The 21,055-nt window shown below is 41.7% G+C and overlaps 1 protein-coding gene across 1 annotated transcript; it reads right to left on the minus strand.

The window, feature by feature from the left end:
• Positions 1–1,492: 1,492 nt before the first annotated feature.
• On the minus strand, positions 1,493–19,764 carry PPP1CC (protein phosphatase 1 catalytic subunit gamma). The gene is made up of 8 exons (XM_037133468.2): positions 19,470–19,764; positions 9,122–9,253; positions 7,960–8,190; positions 5,653–5,757; positions 4,067–4,290; positions 3,723–3,857; positions 2,693–2,753; positions 1,493–1,791 (listed from the first exon to the last, which is right to left on the minus strand). The coding sequence occupies exons 1-8, from the start codon at positions 19,522–19,524 to the stop codon at positions 1,721–1,723; spliced, it is 1,014 nt and encodes a 337-aa protein (XP_036989363.1). The 5' UTR covers positions 19,525–19,764; the 3' UTR covers positions 1,493–1,720.
• Positions 19,765–21,055: the final 1,291 nt, after the last annotated feature.

Genomic DNA, 21,055 nt, shown 5'->3' on the forward strand with positions numbered 1-21,055 from the left:
AATAATGAATTTGAAATCTGTCTTACAACTATAATCGTTTTATTTTCTCAAGTTTGACATTGGGCAGCAACAGTCCTTTCTTAGCACCATCAGGGGCTTTACTACTCCTGCAGCTGTGTGTTTTTAACACCTAGTGGATGATGCTCTGCCCCGAGGCTGGGGGAGGCGAGTCACCCCTGGCTGGTCCCACCACCACTGAAGACTGTGTCCTAATATTAACATGTATTGTCTTTCTCAATTCCCAGACCTAAAAAAAAAAAAAGGTGACGACTGTACACAATCCCTCCACCTCAAGTATTGTGCTGAGCCTCAAGATGATTTCTGAATGTTTTTGGAAGCATTTACAAGACGGTTGCCACACTAGTTTCCAGTATTTGCACGCCTTATTTAAGATTCTTATAAACTTTTGTTAGCTCCAAGTTCTTCCTAAACTTATCTAGGTAATGATCTATTTTCCCATTACTGCTTTCTTAAGCTATTTAATTGCAAGATTCCATAAGTGAATGCTTTATTTAATCCTATGTAAGATTAGGGCAAAAGTAGGTTTACTGTTTATTCTTGTATTATTTAATGTATTTTCCATACGAACTGTAAACCTACTTTTGCTCTACCACGTATTGTTTACTTCAAGTAACTGACAAAACTAATTCTCACAGAAATGCCTATTGTTGGTATTTATTGATATTTGCAATAAATGCCAAGGACACGCCTGTTCCGGCTACTGAAGCAACTGTGCTGAGCAGATGGAAACTTTGTGCTCACTGCATCGATTGTGCACCAATTCAGGGACACCAGCAATTTTAAGTATTTACTGCTTCAGTCTTGGGCTAAGGTTGGAGGCATCCATTGTACACCTTCATTTTCACTCACCTGAAGCTCAGATACAATCCATCAAGGAAAAAGGAAAATGGACTTTTGCCTATGTCCAAAGTTTTCCTGATGTAACTCTGCCTTTCCATTGACGTAAGTCTTTGGTATTTCACAACTGTTTACGGAATGTGTAGTAAGCCAAGTGAGTTGGAGGCACCTCTGCGGCTTTGAGGGTCCCGATCCGGTCAGTGAATATGCTGCCCAAACCTCCTTTCTTTGCCCTCGTGCAGACCCCCAGCTCTACACTCGTCCCCCTTTAGAGTTTTTTAAAAAATTGAGACAGAGAGACATCAATTTGTTGTCCCACTCATTTCTGCATTCACTGCTCAATTCTTTTATGTGCACTGACTGGCGATGGAATCCATGACCTTGGTGTATTGGGATGATGCTCTAACCAACTGAGCTACTGGGCCAGGACTTCATTTTTCCACAAATCCAGGTTAGAACTCAAAAGAGTATGAGTACCCCTATTATAATCCATCTTGGGAAAAGAGACTATTTGAAGGAAGACAAATTCAAATTGAAGTTGTGTGATTTCCAGAGCAATTTATTCATTAAGCTCTACTCCATACGCCATCAACAGTTCTGTGTGCGCGGTGCTGATAAACAGACACTGACAGGATTTAACAAGTTTGCCATTTAATAAGTCTGAATTCACTTCCATCACATGGTATTGTACATGGTCATCTGTTCAAACAGATTTCTTTTTAACAGGTCGTAGTTAAAAAAAGTCACAGATAATGTAAATTCTGTATAAACCGGTGGACTGTAAGTTAGTTCCTTTGTTTTGACTTTTAAGACTCAACTTCACCGCAGAATAAAGAATGTAGGCCAAAGAAAGCATAATCGGTCACTCGTATAGAACAGTATTGTTTCTATAATTTGGAGCTTTCTGAATGGACGAGTTCAGGCCTGATCCAACTGTAAAAAGATTACTCAATGAATAGACTATATGGAAATTGTACAAAATGTTAACTTTAATCATTAATAGCTTAAACTGCACTATGTTACTAATTGCTATTCAAACTCAAAAACCTGGTTTCGAATCTTCAAGAAGGTGGCCCAGGTACACAGCTATACCGCCTTGTACTTGGGGGGTTGTGTCAATACACATTTCCAACAGAAACTTTGGCTTTAGGAAAGAGTCACAAACATTTAAAATAATGGCTTTAATCGTCATTTTAAGTATACGGTAGAGGAAAGTGTGCTTTAATTAAATATACATCATACCAGTGACGCTGGCAAAGTTGAAGGTTACTCCTAATGTTGTTGAGAGCTATAAAAACCAGTTTGTACATGACAAGACAATGAGAAATAAGCAATCCCTTTGAAACAAATTCTTAAAATTAAAAAAAAAATGTTCACAGTGGTTTGTATCAACAGGATGCATTTATGACAATAACATGTACAGATTGAGCACCCTAGGGCTCTCTTTATATCCTAAAGAAAACGAGCATTTACATTATTCATGGGTTATACTAAATTAAAAAAAGAGATAATTGTACACTTACCCCTTAGACAGAATAAACTGTCCTGGGGTGTACAGCTTTAACACTATCATTAAATTTGTTTGCAAAAGAAAGAGAATTACAAAAAACAAAACATCTTTTTCTTGGGAGTGAAGTCTTTCATTTGCTGTTATAACCAGCAAATGCCATTCATTAACTCAAAAATGGAAGGGAGGGCCCCACAAACACTATTTGAGCAAGCTGACCAATACACATTACAGTTTTAAAAATGAAGGTTATATACTATATGTTACAAGTCCCAACCAGGCAGTGTCAAAATGACATCTATTTCTTTGCTTGCTTTGTGATCATACCCCTTGGAGGTGTTACGGGTCTTGTGGCATTCGGCTTCTTTTTCTCTGCAGGCTTTAAAATCTGCGAAGACACAGAAGACAGGGCGTTTTAGGAAATAGACTCAACCCCAAGTCCTCTTAATAGCCCTTAAATCTCATTCGAACCTTTGTTTCAGAGAGGTTTTGACTTTAAAATTGCCCAACAATTTTGAAAGCCCCAAGAGCACATGAACACGAACCAACCAAGCTGACAAGTAAACATTTTGGTAATAAATGCTATGATGAATAGATAGATACAATCTGGGAAAAAAGTGATGATTTTAAGCTAAGCCTTCTGACGTACGGAGAGACAGTGTTACAGAACAGCATTTATCAGCCACTTAGGGGATCCTCCCAGAACCTCTGGGACAAGTTCTCCCTGGTAATTGGTGTAAGAAAAATTATTTTAATCCATTTAACTAATGACTGCCATGTGACCTCACGGCAGTTTATGATTGGACTAGCCTGAAGTCATGCAAGTTTGACATGAGTGAATGAGAACAAGACTGAGAAGCAGACTCTGGGTAAATGGTGCTGTTGTGCTGAGTGAAGGCCGAATGATGTCATGGGGAATCAAAAGAGGTTTAAGAGAAACTGCACTAGCGAAAGGCGGTGGGAGAAGTGAGTAATCACAGCACATCTGGTGCACAGCAGGGAGGGCTTTTCTGACACGCAAGTGGTGATTTAATTTTAGCCAAATGTTACAGTGACACTGTGGTTTTAGGTTTATAGTAAATGAGCCACAGCACAAAGAGCTAATGTATTGGTTGGGGGGGGGGTTTCTACTTAAATAATTCAAGAACAGTTAAATTTGACACTGGGGGAAAAGGTCTATGAGACTTTCTTCCTCTGAAAGGGGTCTACTCATTACTGAACTAGCATAAATAGTTAAGGAAAATAAAAATTCAGTCAATTTAACATAAACAAATACCAGGCAGAAAATAGCAATTGCTTTTTTTACTCAGTAAAATCCAGACATAGTAAAGGAGACCATATTGCAAACATCCTCTACCTGAAAAGAGCACATTAGTGTTTCGTCCACACTCATCATGGCACCTGCATTGTCAAACTCTCCACAGTAATTGGGCGCAGAAAACAGAGTGACCAACTGCCTCTTTGCAAAAAATTCATATCCATCTTCAACCACCTTGGAGAGAGAATGTTTTCAGTGTAAATAGGTGCACATTTTAGGTGAGTACAACCATTCTTCAGTTTCCCATTGAGCCTGACATCCTGCAGGTCAACTTCCAGAGACACGTTGTAAAAATTAGCAATACCTACCCACCAAAATCAACAAGGAGAATCTGTGCTCACACACATGCGCGTAAGTGTACATGTAAAATTCAAAATCAATACCTGATGGGCTCTACATATAAGATCCAAATCATGCTTATGGAGAAATTTTGCAACCACTTCTGCACCAAATGTGAAGGACACTCCTCTGTCATTTTCACCCCAGCCTAAGACATCTTTATCGGGGTCAGACCACAAAAGATCACAAAGAAGACCTTGATCTGGTACATCAGTTGGTCGCATAATTCGCCGAATCTGCTCCATAGATTGAAGATCAGGTGATAAACCTATTAAATGAGAAAAGTTGGAAGAAAACAACTTTAAAGTGGCACTCTAACAGTTTCATTTTGTATACAGAGACTCAATGACATGAAGGCAAATTAAATCTGTGGTTATGTTTTCAGCTTTGGTTTAAAAAAATACTGAATAAGCATTGAAGTTTGTTATATGTACTAATGTGTGGGCATAGTATGTGGAAAGAGTTACTTCAACATATAGAGTCCAATCAAATTACAGTTGTGACTTAAAAACTACTGCTCCAATCCTCTGAGAGCCTCCCCAGGTATGACAAGAACAAAGTGTACATTTTGAATTTTATTACTGACCACTTACAATTACTAGGCATAAAGGCTGCAGATGCTCAGGGGTAATATAGCTTTCCAGGAAACACACTGTCCGAAGGACCATAAAATCAGACCAGCTCAGCTGAATGGGTGACTCTCAGCTGAGTTAAAAATCACATGTCCAGCCCTGGCTGGTATGGCTCAGTGAGCTGAGTGCTGGCCTGTGAACCAAAGAGTTGCTGGTTCAATTCTGTCATGGCACATGGGTTGTGGGCCAGGTCCCCAGTAGGGGGAGCGCTAGAGGCAACCACACATTGGTATTTCTCTCCCTTTCTCCCTCCTTGCCCTTCTCTCTAAAAATAAATAAAATCTTTAATCAAAAGGTCGATGGTTCAATTCCCAGACAGGGCATGTGCCTGGGTTGCAGGCCAGGTGCCCAGTTTAGGGCATGCGAGAGGCAACCAATCTATGTTTCTCTCACACATCAATTTCTCTCCCCTTCCTCTTTCTCTAAAAATAAATAAAATCTTAAAAAAAAATTACATGCCCAACTCTACCAAACCAGTTTAAGTACCAGAGGACAAGGATAATGACTTTATTAAAATATATTGTGGTTCTCTGATTTTATGGCCACAGATAAAAAGAAATTCTCTTTGCAATCATTATTTTAATTACATTTTAAAAAGCATAATCACTGAGCAAAGCAGAGTAACTCTCACAATCCAAGTCAGGAAAACGTCTGACAGAAGAGACTCAAAAACAAACTAAGGAAAAGACTACTCATATTTCCAATATTCTAGAAGATCTATGGTACAGCATATTAAATGCTGTTCATTTCATATTTAAAAATACTTTCTTCTCTGTCTTCACAGAAAACTGTTAGAGTCCAGAATTCCCTGTAACGACTCAACTGCTTACTTCAGATTTCTATCCGAACACCCAGATGTGCCACCGTGGACCCGTGACCAATGAGAGTTGAGTTCCCTGAGCAGAAGTCCGCCCGACGGTGGTCCAGTAACGCCAGTCTGCCCTTTGGAGGGATCCCAAGCCCTGCAGTTCCACTTGGAATTCAAATCAGCCACGTACCTCCATGACAGCAAAATATTTTCTCATCCACGATGGCTGCTATCGGTAAACAGTTAAAGCAGTCTGTGAAAGTTTTCCATAGTTTAATGTTGTATCTTCTTTTACCTGTGAAAATTTTAGGATGGTTAAAGAGACTGGTGTTCCATAGGTTCATTCTCTCAGGACTATTTCCCCCAAAGCAAGGTTCTGGTGACCTTTTAAGTAAACAAAAACTAAGCTTTTATTAAAATCCCCCGGAAGACATTAGTATTATATATTATATTTCCATGAAACATTTCAGAAGTCCACAGAAGTCTGAAATCAGATTTCCAGATTCAGTGATCAAGATTACCACTGAACCTCAGTAATTATTTGACAGCACAAATTATTTGGAACCTAGTCTGTTTTGTCCAGTCTCAACCCAGAAGGAAGCAGCTCCTACTTCTAAAGGCAACTGTGAACTGACACGTGTGCCACTGCCACCCTCCTTCTGAGGAAGCTGCTGCAAGCTCACACCCACCTACCTCCCCCCACCCTCAGTCACCTATAGGTACCGGGTAATTCCCAGCCCCTAAATACTTGAGCAGCAGGCAGGACTGCAGGGAAATGCAGACCAGTCACTACAGGCACTCCAGGGAACCTGTCCTGAACACTGGGATGCTCAGAACACGCCCTGGAGAAACAGCGGCACAGAGCGGTCATGAGGTCCCCACCAGCCCGTGGGTCCACGACCTCTGGAGCCAGAGTGGGGTTCACACAGCAGCATGCCTTGACGATGCTATTCTCACAGGAAAAGTTCCAAACCAGACTTCTGTTCCAAAAGTCCGACCTACTCACAAACCTTGTAAGTACAAATCTGTCCAAACTGGTTGAGGAAAGCCAAATTGTTGGGATACCCTGGTATCCTATACCCTCCCATGCTGGAAAAAAAAGGTCAAAGCCACTTATGCCAAGGACACTTTTATGACCACAAGAAGACTGGGTGGCAAATTATACCTGCCTGATGGGGGGTGAGGGGAGCAGCTTGCCTACGGGATCAGTAATTGAGTCTTGGCCATCAAAACAACGCCGACCTTCTAAATCATTTTCAAGGCCTTTGCATTAAATGGAACCTGAAGATGATGTAACTAATATCCTCACACTACGGTATATAGCACAATGAAGAGATCATTTGGATTTGAACTTCAATGAAAACTTCAAAGTACTTGCTGAGCTAATAGCTATGCAGAAAGAACCATTTCTTAACCTGTTCCAAAACGTAGCACCTCTAACAAATATCTAAAACAATGCTTGCCTCTCATTTCACTATCTAAGGAGCAGTGAACCCAGACTTCTCTCCTTGGTTATCCCTACCACCTCACTTGTTGGCTGCGTGTCAAGAGCGCAGAGCAAGCAAACAAAAAGCCAGTTGACCACATCTGTGTGAAAGAGATGGAAAAACACCACACCCCAAGAGAACAGGTTATGGCTACAAGCTGATCCTTAAAACAGGAGGGTCAGGGGCCCCAATTCCCCACGCAGTTGAAAAGCCACATGTAACTTAAGTCAGCCCTCCAAATATACCATTGATGATTTTAAATCCCGGGGGAAGTGGCTCCGTGCAGTTCAAACCCACGTTGTTTGAGGGCTGTTTATTCTAGGGGAGGACGAGAGTGACGATGTTTTACTGGTCTTGTTAGAGTCACACTGGCAAGTGTTACTAACTCAAAATTCCTTAACCTCCCCGCTCCTCCCAAACTGAACCCTCTCCGGCAGGAGTGCACACAAAAGGAGGGTGGAGGTAAGGGCTCAAAACTTTTTAAAAAACATTTCACTTAAACAGCAATGGCAAGAAATTCTCTTGCCAAAACTGCTATTTTCAAACTTTAAGAATCTTGTTTTCTGTCAATTATCAACTCAACCTGCACCTTCAACTAAACAATCCAAAATGGGCCACAGTATGGAAAACAAATACTTTTTAAAAGTTCTTCGTATTTTAGCACATTTTAGGATAGTGACTGCCGTTTTTCCTAAGTGAGAATGTGCCAGAAGGAAAAAAGCTACATTACAAATTTCAAAAAGGATTTATATGTACACTGCAAGATTCCATTTACATGAAGTGTCCAGGAAAAGCAAATCTAGAGACAGAAGTAGATCAGTGCTTGCCTGTGGCAGAGGGGAGGCTGTGGTGATGGTCGCACAACTGTATAAAAAACAAGTTAATGACATAGAAATGAGAGATCATAACATCCCATCTAAACTCTCACACATCCTTATAGCAGAACTATGTCAGTTTACGACCGAGTATCTCAGTTTAAGTAACCTTTCCTTAGATACAGAAGTACTTACACTCATCATAAAATCCATAAATTCTATTGATGCTGGCACATTCGTGGTTTCCTCTGAGAAGAAAAAAATTCTCGGGATATTTGATTTTGTACGCCAGTAAGAGGCAGATGGTCTCCAGTGACTGCTTCCCCCTGTCCACGTAGTCCCCAAGGAACAGGTAGTTGCTTTCTGGTGGGAAGCCACCGTACTCAAAAAGTCGAAGCAAATCATAGTATTGCCCATGGATATCACCTAGAAGCAGAGATCTTGTTACACAGTATCTTCGTACTTACAGTCCACTAACAAAGCTTTGAAAAAATATTCCTTAAACATTCACTGCACAGTGGGATGCCCTCTAATAAGGAGTTAAATCTGACAGCTAACACTAATTTCTAATCTTAGTTCAACTAAGCTTACTAACAATTTTAAGTACATGTCCAGAATCTCACACAAAACTCAACTAATGAATTTATTTTGTGGAAAGGATTACTGATGCCCAGGCAGGCCTTCTTGCCAAGTAACACGGCTCTCCTTTCAGGCTGGCAATCGGTATCAGCTCTCCGACAGCTCAGTCTCTGGGTGTGGTGTCAGCAGAATTGCTGCGCTTCCAGTGAGCAGTGAGCCCTGGCCCCAGGGGAACAAGGACACAAACTTGCGAGAACACACACCCACCAATGTGTTCATTCAGCTTTCATCTCCCCAACAGACAGTGCCAAGGAGCATTTACTTTAAAAACATGAACACAAGCTTTGTCGGTATAGTCAAATATGCTAGAATATATAGCATTTCTCAAATAAAAATTGGGCTTCTATCATGCAGAAAAAGTGGAACTATAAAGCAGCAGCAAGGAAGAAGGTCTATTTTTAGGAATAACCAGCTCTACTTAGAACTTGTATGTAATTTCTATATATTCACACAGTTCAGACCTTTACTTAGCTCTCCATTCTGCTTCGAATCTTTCCTTCTGCAGTGATTTTGAGAGAATTTGAAGTACAGCTAAATAAACTAAGCCCATTAGAAGCATTTATTCTAGAGCTACAATTGTTTAACTTAATTTTAAGTGGTTCCAGATTATGCACAAACAGTAAATGATTCTGCTGGCTAATACAAGATCATCTATATATCCTCGACTCCATCAATCTCAAGCACGTGACCAAAGAGAACTGTCAGTGTGCAGACTCACCACATATTTTGAGTGGTGCTTCAAGTTCTAGTAGGATGGGCTGACTGAGAAAGATCTCCCGGGATTTCAAGCACAGTCCCCTGATTTCATTCTCCTGTAGCTGGACATTCTTACCAGGCTTGGACCCTCTCACTGCAGGGAAGAAAAACCCCGATTAGTCAAATTCAAAATAATACTGAACATAAAAACTTTAAACATCTGAAAAGATATTTTAGATAAACAAACAATAAACAATGGTTTAACTAGCTAGCTTCTTGGCTGGTCTTATTTTTAGGGCACTTGTAAAGAACGTGGTTTAGCACATAATTCTAATCTTAAATCTTCGCCAGGATTTCAGAGATCATCTAGTCACCACCTTCCACACCAAGTTAAAATTGTTCGGGACAGTCTGTGTATGAGGCCTACCAGAAAGGACCTGCTGAAATCAGACCCCCTGTGGCTCGAGGCCTCAGTTCTGCATCCAAGCCACGCAACAGGCCTTGTTCACCTATAGCCTGCCCACCAGGCCAGCTCTTTTTCCCTCTTGTCTTCTCTCCAGCCTTATAAATGAATCAGTACAGCAGAAGACTTTATTAGAGATTGTCATGTTACTGAGCTGGTTTTAAGAATTCCCTGTTTTAAAATGTGAGACTAAAATTGCTCAGACTCCCCTCCCCTAAATCAGTGTTTTCATCAGATGACCTTGGGAGTCTCCTCAAGGGGCCCACATTTAACATGTACCAAAAAATTCGAGTATTTTCACTTCAATTAAGACACATTATAAAGCTCACTGTATTTATTTGGCTGTGTGATTTCTAGGCCTGCACCTTTAAATGTAATCATGCCTCTAAGGGCAAAGGATGTCAGCTTGTGCTGTAAGAAAGGTGGTTTCCTAGTAATGCAAACAGATAAAGTGAGAAAAGGCACAGAACTAGGCATCCTAGACTCACAAGTAGCCACATCAGAGCACTCTGAGTTCTACTCACTATCAAAATGAAGCACAAGACCTCCTCTGGCCTTATAACAGTTCATTTTATCAGCCCATGTAGGTAGACAGAAACAAAATTTTGTTTTGATCCCAGTGGTAACAAATTAGACAGATTAAACAGAACCGATTTGCTAACTGTACCTTAATTTTATTTACAGTTAAGAAGTGGCCTGCTTACTGGAAAGGCCTGGTTAAATATGGGGGGGGGGGGGCCAGGGGGTTAATCATCCTCAACTTGTAACAGAGTCTTCACAAAAGATTTATGAAAGCAAGCACTCTCTGAATTAGAAATGAAGTGAAAACACAGTGCCAGACTAAATACAGAATGTAAGCCTGCACCTTTTTATTGTTCAACCCAATAAAAAGTTATTTACTTATAGCAAAACCACAAAATTCATCGGATTAAATCAACATTGCTAACTTAATTTTACTGGTTTTTGAGGCTGTTTGTATTCAAATGATAAAATCATGACTTAATAGCCAAATAAGAGCAATAGGTTTAACTGTTTTGTATCTAGCTTTGTTCCCTAAGTACTTAAACAATACTACAGAGCAATAAAAATTACAAGTACAAAACCCTGACGTTTAAGGATTTTTTTCCACATTAAAAAAGGCTATGTCTGGGTTTGAAACCACTATCCTAGGCAAAGCCATCCATTGGCCTGAAGAGTCAGTGAAACCCCAAAGTTTCCCAAGAAACAAGTTTTGAGCAGAAATTAAACTATGTAGTGCCCCCCGCCCCAATAAAAAATAACAAAGAAAGGACAACTGGGAAAAATCAAACTCCTGAAACACAAAAAGAAGAGAAAATGCTCATAGAGGGAACTGCATTGGGAGCTGAAGGCCCAAGTTTCTGTACTGGTTCTATAGCCTGGGGCAATCACCCCTTAATACTCCAAGATATGTAACTGAACTAAGTGACCAGCCAGCCTCTGATCAAAACATTGTAAGGTGGGAAGCAATTAAATAGAAAGCACAGTAATGACCACCTTTAAGGGAGGACCCAAAACAAATACATACATAATATATTAACAACTGGGCAACAAAAAGTGATTTTTCCACAGTAATTTTTTTCTCTTTACACACACACACACTGCAGAGAACACAAGAAACACTCTGGGGTGGAAAGATGATGTGATCCCCAATTCACTGGGCAGAAAACCCCAGTCATTAGCGATTTTACCACAAGTCAGCCAAAAACTTGGGTAGAATGTCCAGCAGAACATTTCATTTTTGGTTTACAGGGGCCTCCTAGAAGCTTCTGGTTTCAACCGGAATCATTTTCAGCAGAGCTCCACGTTTGTGAATGAAGAACCCATTCTAAGTCTTTCAGGGGACTACATAAGACCTGACTTACACCTACAGAAAGGGCAGGCTGTCCTGTTTACCTGAATGCTATCTTGTTACAGATGTAGTTTATGGTAGTTTTGGTTCTTAGTCCTCTGTTTGTCCTGAGTGGGGGTGCATACAGAGATCAGTAAAAAGAAGTACTACTAACAATTAAAAATTATTCTTGAGGTGTTTTCCCAGAACAAAGCAGTGTATGTTATATGTGAAGAACCCTGCTCACTGAAAAAACAGCATGGTCTCAGCACTTTTAAAATCCCCTACAATTAGCTCAAGGATAAAATTACAGAAATAGAAATTCTGCCTCAACACCATCTTCTACCAACTGGCAAATACCTTCTCATCCTTCAAGGCTCTCCTATCTGTCTCCTCTCCTCACAAGCCTTCGTTATGCTTCTGAAATGCTCTCAGCAGCTAGACAAGGAAACACTATACCTTGTCTTATAATTGTAGGTTCGCTTCTACCTCTTCATCTGGACCCACAGGTGGAATGCAAACCCCACTAACAAACCACCTGCTCCTTCAGTGTACATGCTCATGGCCAGTACATGGCAGGCTCACAAAATCTGCTGCATAAATGAAGTCTGGATATGTCCCTAAGTACTGTTGACTTGTGGCATTTGAACTAAACATGCATTCCAGATTACATATGTTATTTCCCATCCAGCTTTACTATTTCCCTAGTTGTGAAAATACAAGATTACTCTTAAATTTCAAGTGTACAATGTGTCTAACAGAAGATAAAGATTTCAAAACAGGTGAGCACTGTTATTTCTTTTTTAAAAATGACCATATCAAGGCCCTGGCTGGTGTAGCTCAGTGGATTGAGCACAGGCCTGCGAACCAGAGGATCACGGTTCCATTCCCAGTCAGGCCACATGTCTGGGTTGCAGGCCAGTTCCCTGCAGGGGATGCATGAAAGGCAACCATACATTGATGTTTCTCTCCCTCCCTCCCTCCCCTCTAAACATAGATAGATAAATAAATAATTTTTAGAAAAGGGCCATATCAGCCAATAGCATAAATATCTACTTCCCTATTTTCACCATCTACCACACAGAATTATTCATCAGTTGCAGGCAACATTTGCGGAGCATGTCCACATGCTGGGCTGTGCTAAGGGGCTGGACGCTGCCAGTCAGTCCTCAATCACCTGACAAGGTCAGGCACTGCCGCTTCTCCACGTTACAAGCTGGGAGGTTCGGCGACTTGGTCCAAGGCCGGGGCTTGTAAGGAGGACAGCGATTCTAGGTCCAGTGATGCTTCCACCATACCACCCTCCCCAGAATTTGTTCTTCATGAAACTTTCAAACCAACGGAATTTAGGACAAAATACTGAAACCTCAATATATAGTCACTGCTTCCCAAGAAAAAAATTGCAATGGGATATAAGATCATAAGGCATTCTTATAAATGGGAGGCATTAGATTAAGAACTACATCATGCAATCAGTTAAGACTATCAATACTTATTCACCACACTTCAATATTCAACAAAATTGTTGCTGGGCACCGGACCCTGGCAACAGGCTATTCAAGAATATTGTACTTTTTCTCAAAAATCTCACACTCTAGTGCAAGACACCAAAAATAAGATGAACTGAGTTAACTGCAGGTTGTTTTAAGTGCTAACTAGAAGAACTATCCCTCCATAAAGACTACAGAAGGGACAGTTCACCTTGAGGACATTTCAATACCATTAAAAAAGGCACTAGCCCTGGCTGGTGTAGCTCAGTGGATTGAGTGAGGGCCTGCGAACCAGACAATCGCGGTTCGATTCCCAGTCAGGGCACATGCCTGGGTTGCAGGCCAGTTCCCAGCAGGGGATGCACAAAAGGCAACCATACATTGATGTTTCTCTCCCTCTCTTATTCCCTTCCCCTCTAAAGATAAGTAAATAAAATCTTAAAAAAAAAGGCACTAAAGACAAAGGCCTGTCTATTTTATGTTAACTATAAAGAAAAACACAAACAGTACAGTTCTGCTCAATAAACAGCAGCAACATTCACTTCAGGGTGTAGAGCTCTCACTGTGCTCTGTGCACGATGGGAGAAACCTTACAAATGAGACCCTCACGTGGGAAATCCAGATCGTCACCTTGGAGTGACTTCCTGAGTAATTCAAATGGTACATATCCAATTATTTCTTTTGTCAATGGAATCCAAAATATTCCAATGAATAAAAATTCTGTTTTCCAATGTTTCTCATTCACCTTAGACCTTTCACATATGACTTTAGAGTAAAAGCTTTTCTTCATCCGGCTAGAAATGTTGATTCAGAAAAATGTACTATGGCTGTTAACAGCAAAGATTGTTCTGTACAAACTTACCAATTTATCTGGCAAATCACTGATTTCATGATAAACTTCCACGAAATTTTATTTGAAAACCGATAAAATCTTGAAACAAAGAATGTTATTGGCGATTATCTGTGAAGCTGGCTTTCTCTCACAAGCAACAGACTTTTCCGACAGCCTGGCGACCAGCGAAGCAGATAAGAAAACTACAGAAGGAACACAAAGACGAGCCGCGGCCATTTGGAAGTACAGAGCGAGGTGTTTCTGGAAGCTACGTGGTACTAACAACAGACACCCAAAAGGACATCCAACCCCCAAAGCAGCAGCCAATGGTGTGTATCTGTGGAGAATGTCACACAGAAAATGAAATAAAGTCCAGGGGTTCATTTAGATGCAGAGAATGTGGATACAGAATCGTGTACAAGAAAAGTACTTTAAAAACCATATTGGATTTAGGCATCTACTAATAGTTACATAAGGAATTTATTGTTCAATTACATTATCTGTAATTGAATTTTATTGTATTCGTCACTTGATACAATGAAGGTTAAAAGTGCTTCCTGAAACCACACTTTTAAGTAAAATCTGGAATTGTCAGGACCCTTGTTAAAAATAAAAGTTTTATATTATCAAAAAGAAAGAGAAAGGAGAAAGAAAAAGGAAGAGAGAGAAAGGAAGGGAGAGAAGAGACGAGAAAGAAAGAGGGAAGTATGGAAGGAAATTTAAGATGACGTTGGGGGCTGGGGGGCTGGTAGAGGGAGGGGACCGACAGATGAGCAAAAAAGAGAAAACCAGCGAAACAAACAGTGCGGCTGGTGACTGCAGGGGGGGAGGGAAGAGAATACTGGAGGGATAAGTGGTTATGGAAAAATACACTAATGCAAAAGTAATTTTTTAAAGATGACTTTGGGATTATTTATGAGTAATGAAAAAATATTCTTCTTGTCCCTCAATTAAATGCCCCTTAACTGTTTTGAAGGGTGTTATTAAAGGAATAGTACACAGCAAAAAAAAAAAAAAGGGCACCAATGTAATGAAGTTTAAAAACCTTATTGGCACAGCCCTGGCTGGTGTAGCTAGGTGGATTGAGCACGAGCCTGTGAAGCAAGGGGTCACCGATTTGATTTCCAGCCAGGGCACATGCCTGTGTTGCAGGCCAGGTCCACAGCAGGGGACACATGAGAGGCAACCACACATTGATGTTTCTCTCCCTCTCTTTCTCCTTCCCTTCCCCCTCTCTAAAAATAAATAAATCAAATATAAAAAAAAAAGCCTTACTGGCACAACCAGTATAAAAATAAAACAGATTTTGCTGTTTTAAAATAATCCTATAGGTGGTAATCTTATGAGTATGCCACATATATTCATTTCAGTGATAGAATAACCTTGTAATAGTTGACAAATTTAGATCTCAAACCAAAAACAAATGAATTTACAACACTAAAACTTCCTCACAAAAAAACTGATGAGTTTTCTACAAAAAAAAAAAAAAACTTTTATAAAGTTAAAAAGATCAAACTTTATAAAGAATCACTTGGTTTCACTGCAGTCACCAGCAGGAAGACCTCTCTGATGCTCTCTGTCCGCCTTAATTGTTTTCGCACCACACATCCTATTTTGATTTTCTTGGCTACTAATGTTAGCTTTTGGGCACTTAAAGGTGAAACTAACATTCTCAAAGTAGATGGTCAGAATACAGCTGCAAAACACTGCCCACTGCTCAAAATAAAGTTTTGAGTATTCTACAGCTACAGTGAAGCCAATTTATTGAAAAAATGTTTAAGTTTCCAAAGCCTAACAACCCATTAAAAAAAACAAAACAAAACAAACCACTGATCAGACTCAACATCTGAGTTGAGTTTAATGCCAGAAGTAGTTTTCACTGTCATAAAAGCCTTCCTATCAGTGATACCCACTCCCCTCCAGAACCGATGCCAGCATATCCTAGAGTAGTGGAGGTAACAGGTACCTTCATCTGTTCTCGAGTGCTTTTGATACAGGGGTCTGATCCTAAAACAAAAATTTGTCTCAGAATCCTATGAACTCCAAAGACATGGAATCATTCCTTATTCCTCTTGAGTTAGGATTTCTAGTTTCCTCATCTACAAATCAATTTTAATAACTTTGGCTGTAAATTAAGAGAAATGATCAAACCTGTGTTAACATCATTTCCCTGCTTCAAAATCAGTAATCCTCACCTGCTCGGATGGACTGACTGCACATGCTTTTGCAGAACAGGCTGCAGGTCATTATAGTACTGCAGTTTCAAAGACAAAATCTCATCAACCTCTACGGCAGAGATGGGTTACTAATGCAAAGCCCAGCACCATCTCCACTTCCCCAGCTGGAAAAGGAAAGCCTGGCCTCCTGCCACCGTCAGGCAAGGGGCACGAGTAATCTTCCTGTTCTGTGGTTTAGGACTGGTGCAAGCTTGGCTCCTGTCTCCAGTAGAGCTTCTCTGCCCTACCTTGTAGAAAGGATGCAGCATACAGCTGATGTGCAGGAGGGGAGGGAAGACAGCAGGGATCACAATAGACTTCTTGTTCAGTTAGAAAATCATTTAACAACTTTATTTTTATTAGCAAAATGCCCTATGATAATTCACCCTAAGTAAAGCCTCTACTTGTTAAAATTACCTAAAATGTAAAAAAAAATAATAATAATAATAATTGCAAAAGCGCCATCAGGAAAGACTACTTTTGTTTTCCTTGGTCAGCACTTTTAAGAACTTTTTTTTTTTTTTGGCCATTGTTTCACCTTTATTCTCTTCATGACCAGGGACGTTGTCTTCTTAGTATTAGAATGTAAACATGTTTCATATCACACCAAAATGCTAGAGTTTCTAAGTATCTATCTTCAGATGAACTCTTACACATCAGAGAATTCAATTAGTAAAGGCTTCCTAAGGACCAGGGCAGAGGTCATATTTAAATTGCTAAAGCAAACCAAGCAATTACGCAGAGCCTGGAATAGTCTTGCAGTTTGACAATAGCCTTCTTCAGAACGAAGATGCTTCTTGCAAATTAGGATGTGACAATAAGTTGCAACTGCCAGCTATGCAAGAAAAGTGCTAGCTCCTGGAACAAGGTCGCCTACAAAGTAAAAACAATCGTCACTTTTCTCCAACAGATATTAGACCAATAGATCAAATCAACAGCTGGCTTATTTTCTCTCCGGACATGCAGAGTTTTACTCAGCAGAATTTAAATAATCTAACATCAGTTACATGAAGGAAAAACAACCTTTAGGTTTTATCTCAGGTAAGAACTTCCAAGATGGGTTGCACAAGTGATACTTTGCTTAAAGAGAAACTACTAACAGCTTACAAAAGAAATGCAGAGCTGCACTGACTACAGATCTGAACACATTTAGATTGACTTTTTTTTATCTTCACCCTAGGACATTTTTTTCATTGCTTTTAGACAGGGAGGGAGAAACACTGATGTGACTGGTTGCTTCCTGTACATGCCTGGGTGGGGGCATGTACAACCTTTCCGTTGAGGACAATGCTCCAACTGAGCCACAACAGCCAGGCCAAGACCTCACTTTCTACATTTTGTCATTTATTAATTTGAAAGAGAAAAACGTAGTTACCTATGCATTCACTGGCTGCTTCTTGTACGTGCCCTGACTAGTGACCGAACCCGCAACCTTGGCATATTGGGGCCACTCTCACAAACTGAGCTACCAGCCCAGGCAAGACTTCACTTTCGTGCTTTTTTAGTACTATCACTATGCTACTTCTCAAATGACATACAGTCCTCCATTCTAAAAGACAATTCTGAATATGCAAAAAATTCTAACAAGGTCACAAAACCAGTATTGCCTCCATTTTCAAATATACTGAAATCTTAATTAAACATTTTTTAGAGAAAAAGGTTTTGGGGGCATTACAAAAATCATAAAATTTAGCTCTGGCTGGTGTGGCTCAAGTGGATTGAACGTGGGCCTGCAAAGCAAAGGGTGTCTCGCTCCATTCCCAGTCAGGGCACATGCCTGAGTTGCAGACCAGGTCCCCAGTAGGGGGCGCGTGATGTAACCACACATTGGTCTGTCTGTCTGTCTCTCTCTCTCTCTCCCCCTTTCTAGAAATAAATAAAATCTTTAAACACATACACAAATCACGAAACCAGTACCTTCTAACTTGGAGATATATATACACATGTTCCCTGAATGGATCATCAATCTGCTTGCCAATTTAACATCGATGAAAGAAAATAAAAGAATTTAAGCACTATATTGTGCAGCTAATATTCCTGAGGTATTAAAATGCACTACTTTATATTAATTTCTGAGCAACTCAGAACTTAAAAAGATTTAAATGAACTTAAAATTCTGTTTCTAAGCCATAGATTGCAAACCGTTTTAATCTATTTCTGATTCACTGCTGCCTCATAGAAATCAAAGAACTGCATTAACTAGTATAAAAAGCAAAAACCAGAGCTGTCCCATTGTTCATCATGCTGTTGAGTCCATCTCACAGCATGTATAGTCCAATACTCAGAACATAAAAACAAAGAAAGTTAAAACTCAGTTAAATCTACATTATCCAGTGCCCAAATCAACAAAGGGATTCGAATTTTCCCAAAGTTTCGATAATTACCAGACCCGCCATGAAACCCCAAGGTGGGGAGGGGGGGCAGTTCACTTCCACGTCCCTCTTTAAAATCGCGACTTCTGCCCCCAACATCATTATGTATCTCAATTGCCAGGCACCTTTGCCGGTTTGGGATCAGCCAAAACTAAAGCTGTATTTTAACTCTCATTTGACCACTGGACACCGGCTTCCTTCACTCACATGTTTACTTCTCTAGCTCGGGGCTACCTGGGTTTGAAATCTGTCACTGTGTGACCTTGGTCAAGTGATTCACCTGTGTCTTATTTTGCTGTGAAAAAGAGGAGAAAATAATAGCACCTACCTCGCAAGGTTGTTGGGAGAATTAAGTGAAATCTTTTTCTTTTAAATTTTTTGAACTTTTTAATGTAAGTGAAATCTTTATGAAGTGCTCCAAAAAATGCCGGATACACAGTAATAAGCGCCTTAAAAGCGCTTGCTATCATTATGATTTTAATTTATTAGATGAACACCAAGCGCTCAACACAGAGCCAAGCACATTGGAAAGATCGTAACTGTCATCATCGCTGGTTTCAACTTCAGATGCAAGTTCAGAAAAGAGCGCGGAGACGTTGCGAGGACAAAACAACTTAAAAAGAGTATTTGGGAGCGCAGGAAATGGGTTTCAGCAGCCCCGTTTGAGATGTTCCAATGTTGGCCACTAATCCTCCCGATACCAACCCCACAAAAAGTGTAAAAATGAGGACGACAGGAAAGCCCTCCAACCCGGTGAAACCGGTACCTCATCAAATTGCTTTCCAAGAGGACGAGTGACCAAAAAGTACGGAACACGCCTGCAGTGAGGACTGGAGCCCCCAACCTTCTGTCCCCAAAGACCGGTCCAGTGTGTGGGGAACCAGGGGGTACGGACCGGAAACGCGGGGGTGGGGAAAATTTTTAAATTTCACGGCCAGGAAAAAGGCTGCACCTTAGTCCAATGAATGAGCGGAGCCAGTTGGGCCAACTGCGGGACCCCGGCCGGCCTCCCATCAGCAGCAGCCTGCGGCCCGAGGGTCAACTCGCGGGCTCATTCTCCTCGGCGCTGCAAGCCCAACCGGCCTCCCAACTCCGCCGCACCCCCCCAGCCGCCCGCCTCATCTCAGCTCGCCTGCCGCCCCCTTCACCTTCCAGCAGCCGTTGGATGATGCTGTCGATGTTGAGTTTATCTATATCCGCCATCGCCTTCCCACCGCCGACCCTCCCGTAGCGGCGCCGCCGGCGGCTCGCGCCCGGGATTCACGCCTCCTCCCCCAGGCCACGAGCACAGAGGCGGTGGTGACAGCGGCAATGGTAGCAGCCGCGGCGGGTTTTCCCCCAACCGCCCAGCTCCCTGCTTCCTCCTTCTCTCCCCACTGGAACCACGAGAAGAACAAAATGGCCGCCGACTCCTTAGCCAGCCTCGGGCGGCGCAAGAATGCGCGCGGGGGAGTGCAGCGGCCCGGCCGGGACTTCTTTATGGGCCATAGGGAGAGGGGTAGGGGGCGGGGCTTGGGCGCGAATGGGGCGTGGCCAGAGCGCGGGAAAGGGGGGAGACGGTTGAGAGTAACTGCAATAGCGCGCGGGATTCTTCCGCCAAACGAGCAGAGTAAATAGGCCTCCTGGCGGGACGGTGAGTTGCAAAGTTGCACGCGGAGCTGGGGATGGGGAGAAAAATGCAGCAGCACATCGGAGTATTGCGGCCTCCGCAGTTTACTGGAGCCAGATGTTTGCAGACCTGTTTATGTGGAAGTTCACCGAGGGAATTCGAGGGTCCTGGAATTTACCCCTTCAAATAAACCTGGGATAGAGGTGGAGGAAAATAATAAAGAGAAATAGGTTGACTTATTTTATACTCAAATTTGCTGGGACTTGGGGAGAAGGGAAAGACCTCTCCCAGACAAATCAAAATGTTAAGTTATTCATTATGAGTAGTGGAGATACGGATATATATATATATATATATATATATATATATATATGTATTTCTCGTACATTCTGTAACTTTTACGTTAGGGAAAATTTTTTTAATCCACCCTCAATTTTTTTTCATTATCCACATGGTTGGATTATCCTTCTTGAACACGGATGTTATGTAGTCATCGAGACAGCTACCCTGATTTTAGCCAGAACGAAGGTGAACCAGCGTGGGCAGATATAGGGAGAATTTGCAGATTTCGCGCGTTGGAGCTGGAGGCCGGAAGAAAAGAGCAAGTTTGCAGGGGCGGGCATTGCGGGGCGGTCCTGGGTTCTGCGGACACTTTAGCCCGTTGCCCTCCACTTTCCAAGTTCGTCTCTCTCCGGGGGACCCCCAAAAGTTGCCACCTCCGGGGGCTGCGCGTTGCCTTTAGCTGGGTTTGGAAGTGCAACCCACACAGCAAACAAACACATCTGCTCTCTTGGATCCTGATCTTTTAATTTCTCTGGTTTTGTTTTGTGTGTGTGTGTGTGTGTGTGTTTACAAAGCCCTTTGCCTCCCCTGTGAAATTCATTTTGCTTTTCGAGGCACACAGGGAGCACGAATTCCTGTCCCCAAATGCCATCGATGTGATTGCGCCTCCCGAGCATCCATCCTCAGAAGCAGTGCCCTCTGGGGGCCCGAGCGGCGGCAGGGCACGGGCTCCTTGCAGGTGGACCTGTGGTCTTCTTCTGTCGCAGGACCTTTTGAGGCTGGGGGCTCCCTCTCCTCGGCACAGCTGCTCATTCTACTTTCCCCAGTTACCAACTCACTCTG

This window comes from Artibeus jamaicensis, unplaced genomic scaffold, assembly GCF_021234435.1.
Source record: "Artibeus jamaicensis isolate MK-2021 breed Jamaican fruit bat unplaced genomic scaffold, CSHL_Jam_final contig_525, whole genome shotgun sequence".
NCBI classification, from domain to species: domain Eukaryota; kingdom Metazoa; phylum Chordata; class Mammalia; order Chiroptera; family Phyllostomidae; genus Artibeus; species Artibeus jamaicensis.

Bases quoted from the DNA above. Each gene is read 5' to 3' on its own strand.
- PPP1CC (XM_037133468.2), bottom strand. From the start codon at position 19,524: ATGGCGGATATAGATAAACTCAACATCGACAGCATCATCCAACGGCTG. The intron at 9,254-19,469 runs GTGAAGGGGGCG...TCTTCCCTGCAG, and splicing joins CATCCAACGGCTGCTGGAAG to TGAGAGGGTCCAAGCCTGGT. The intron at 5,758-7,959 runs GTAAGTACTTCT...AAATTTTCACAG, and splicing joins TTATGGATTTTATGATGAGT to GTAAAAGAAGATACAACATT.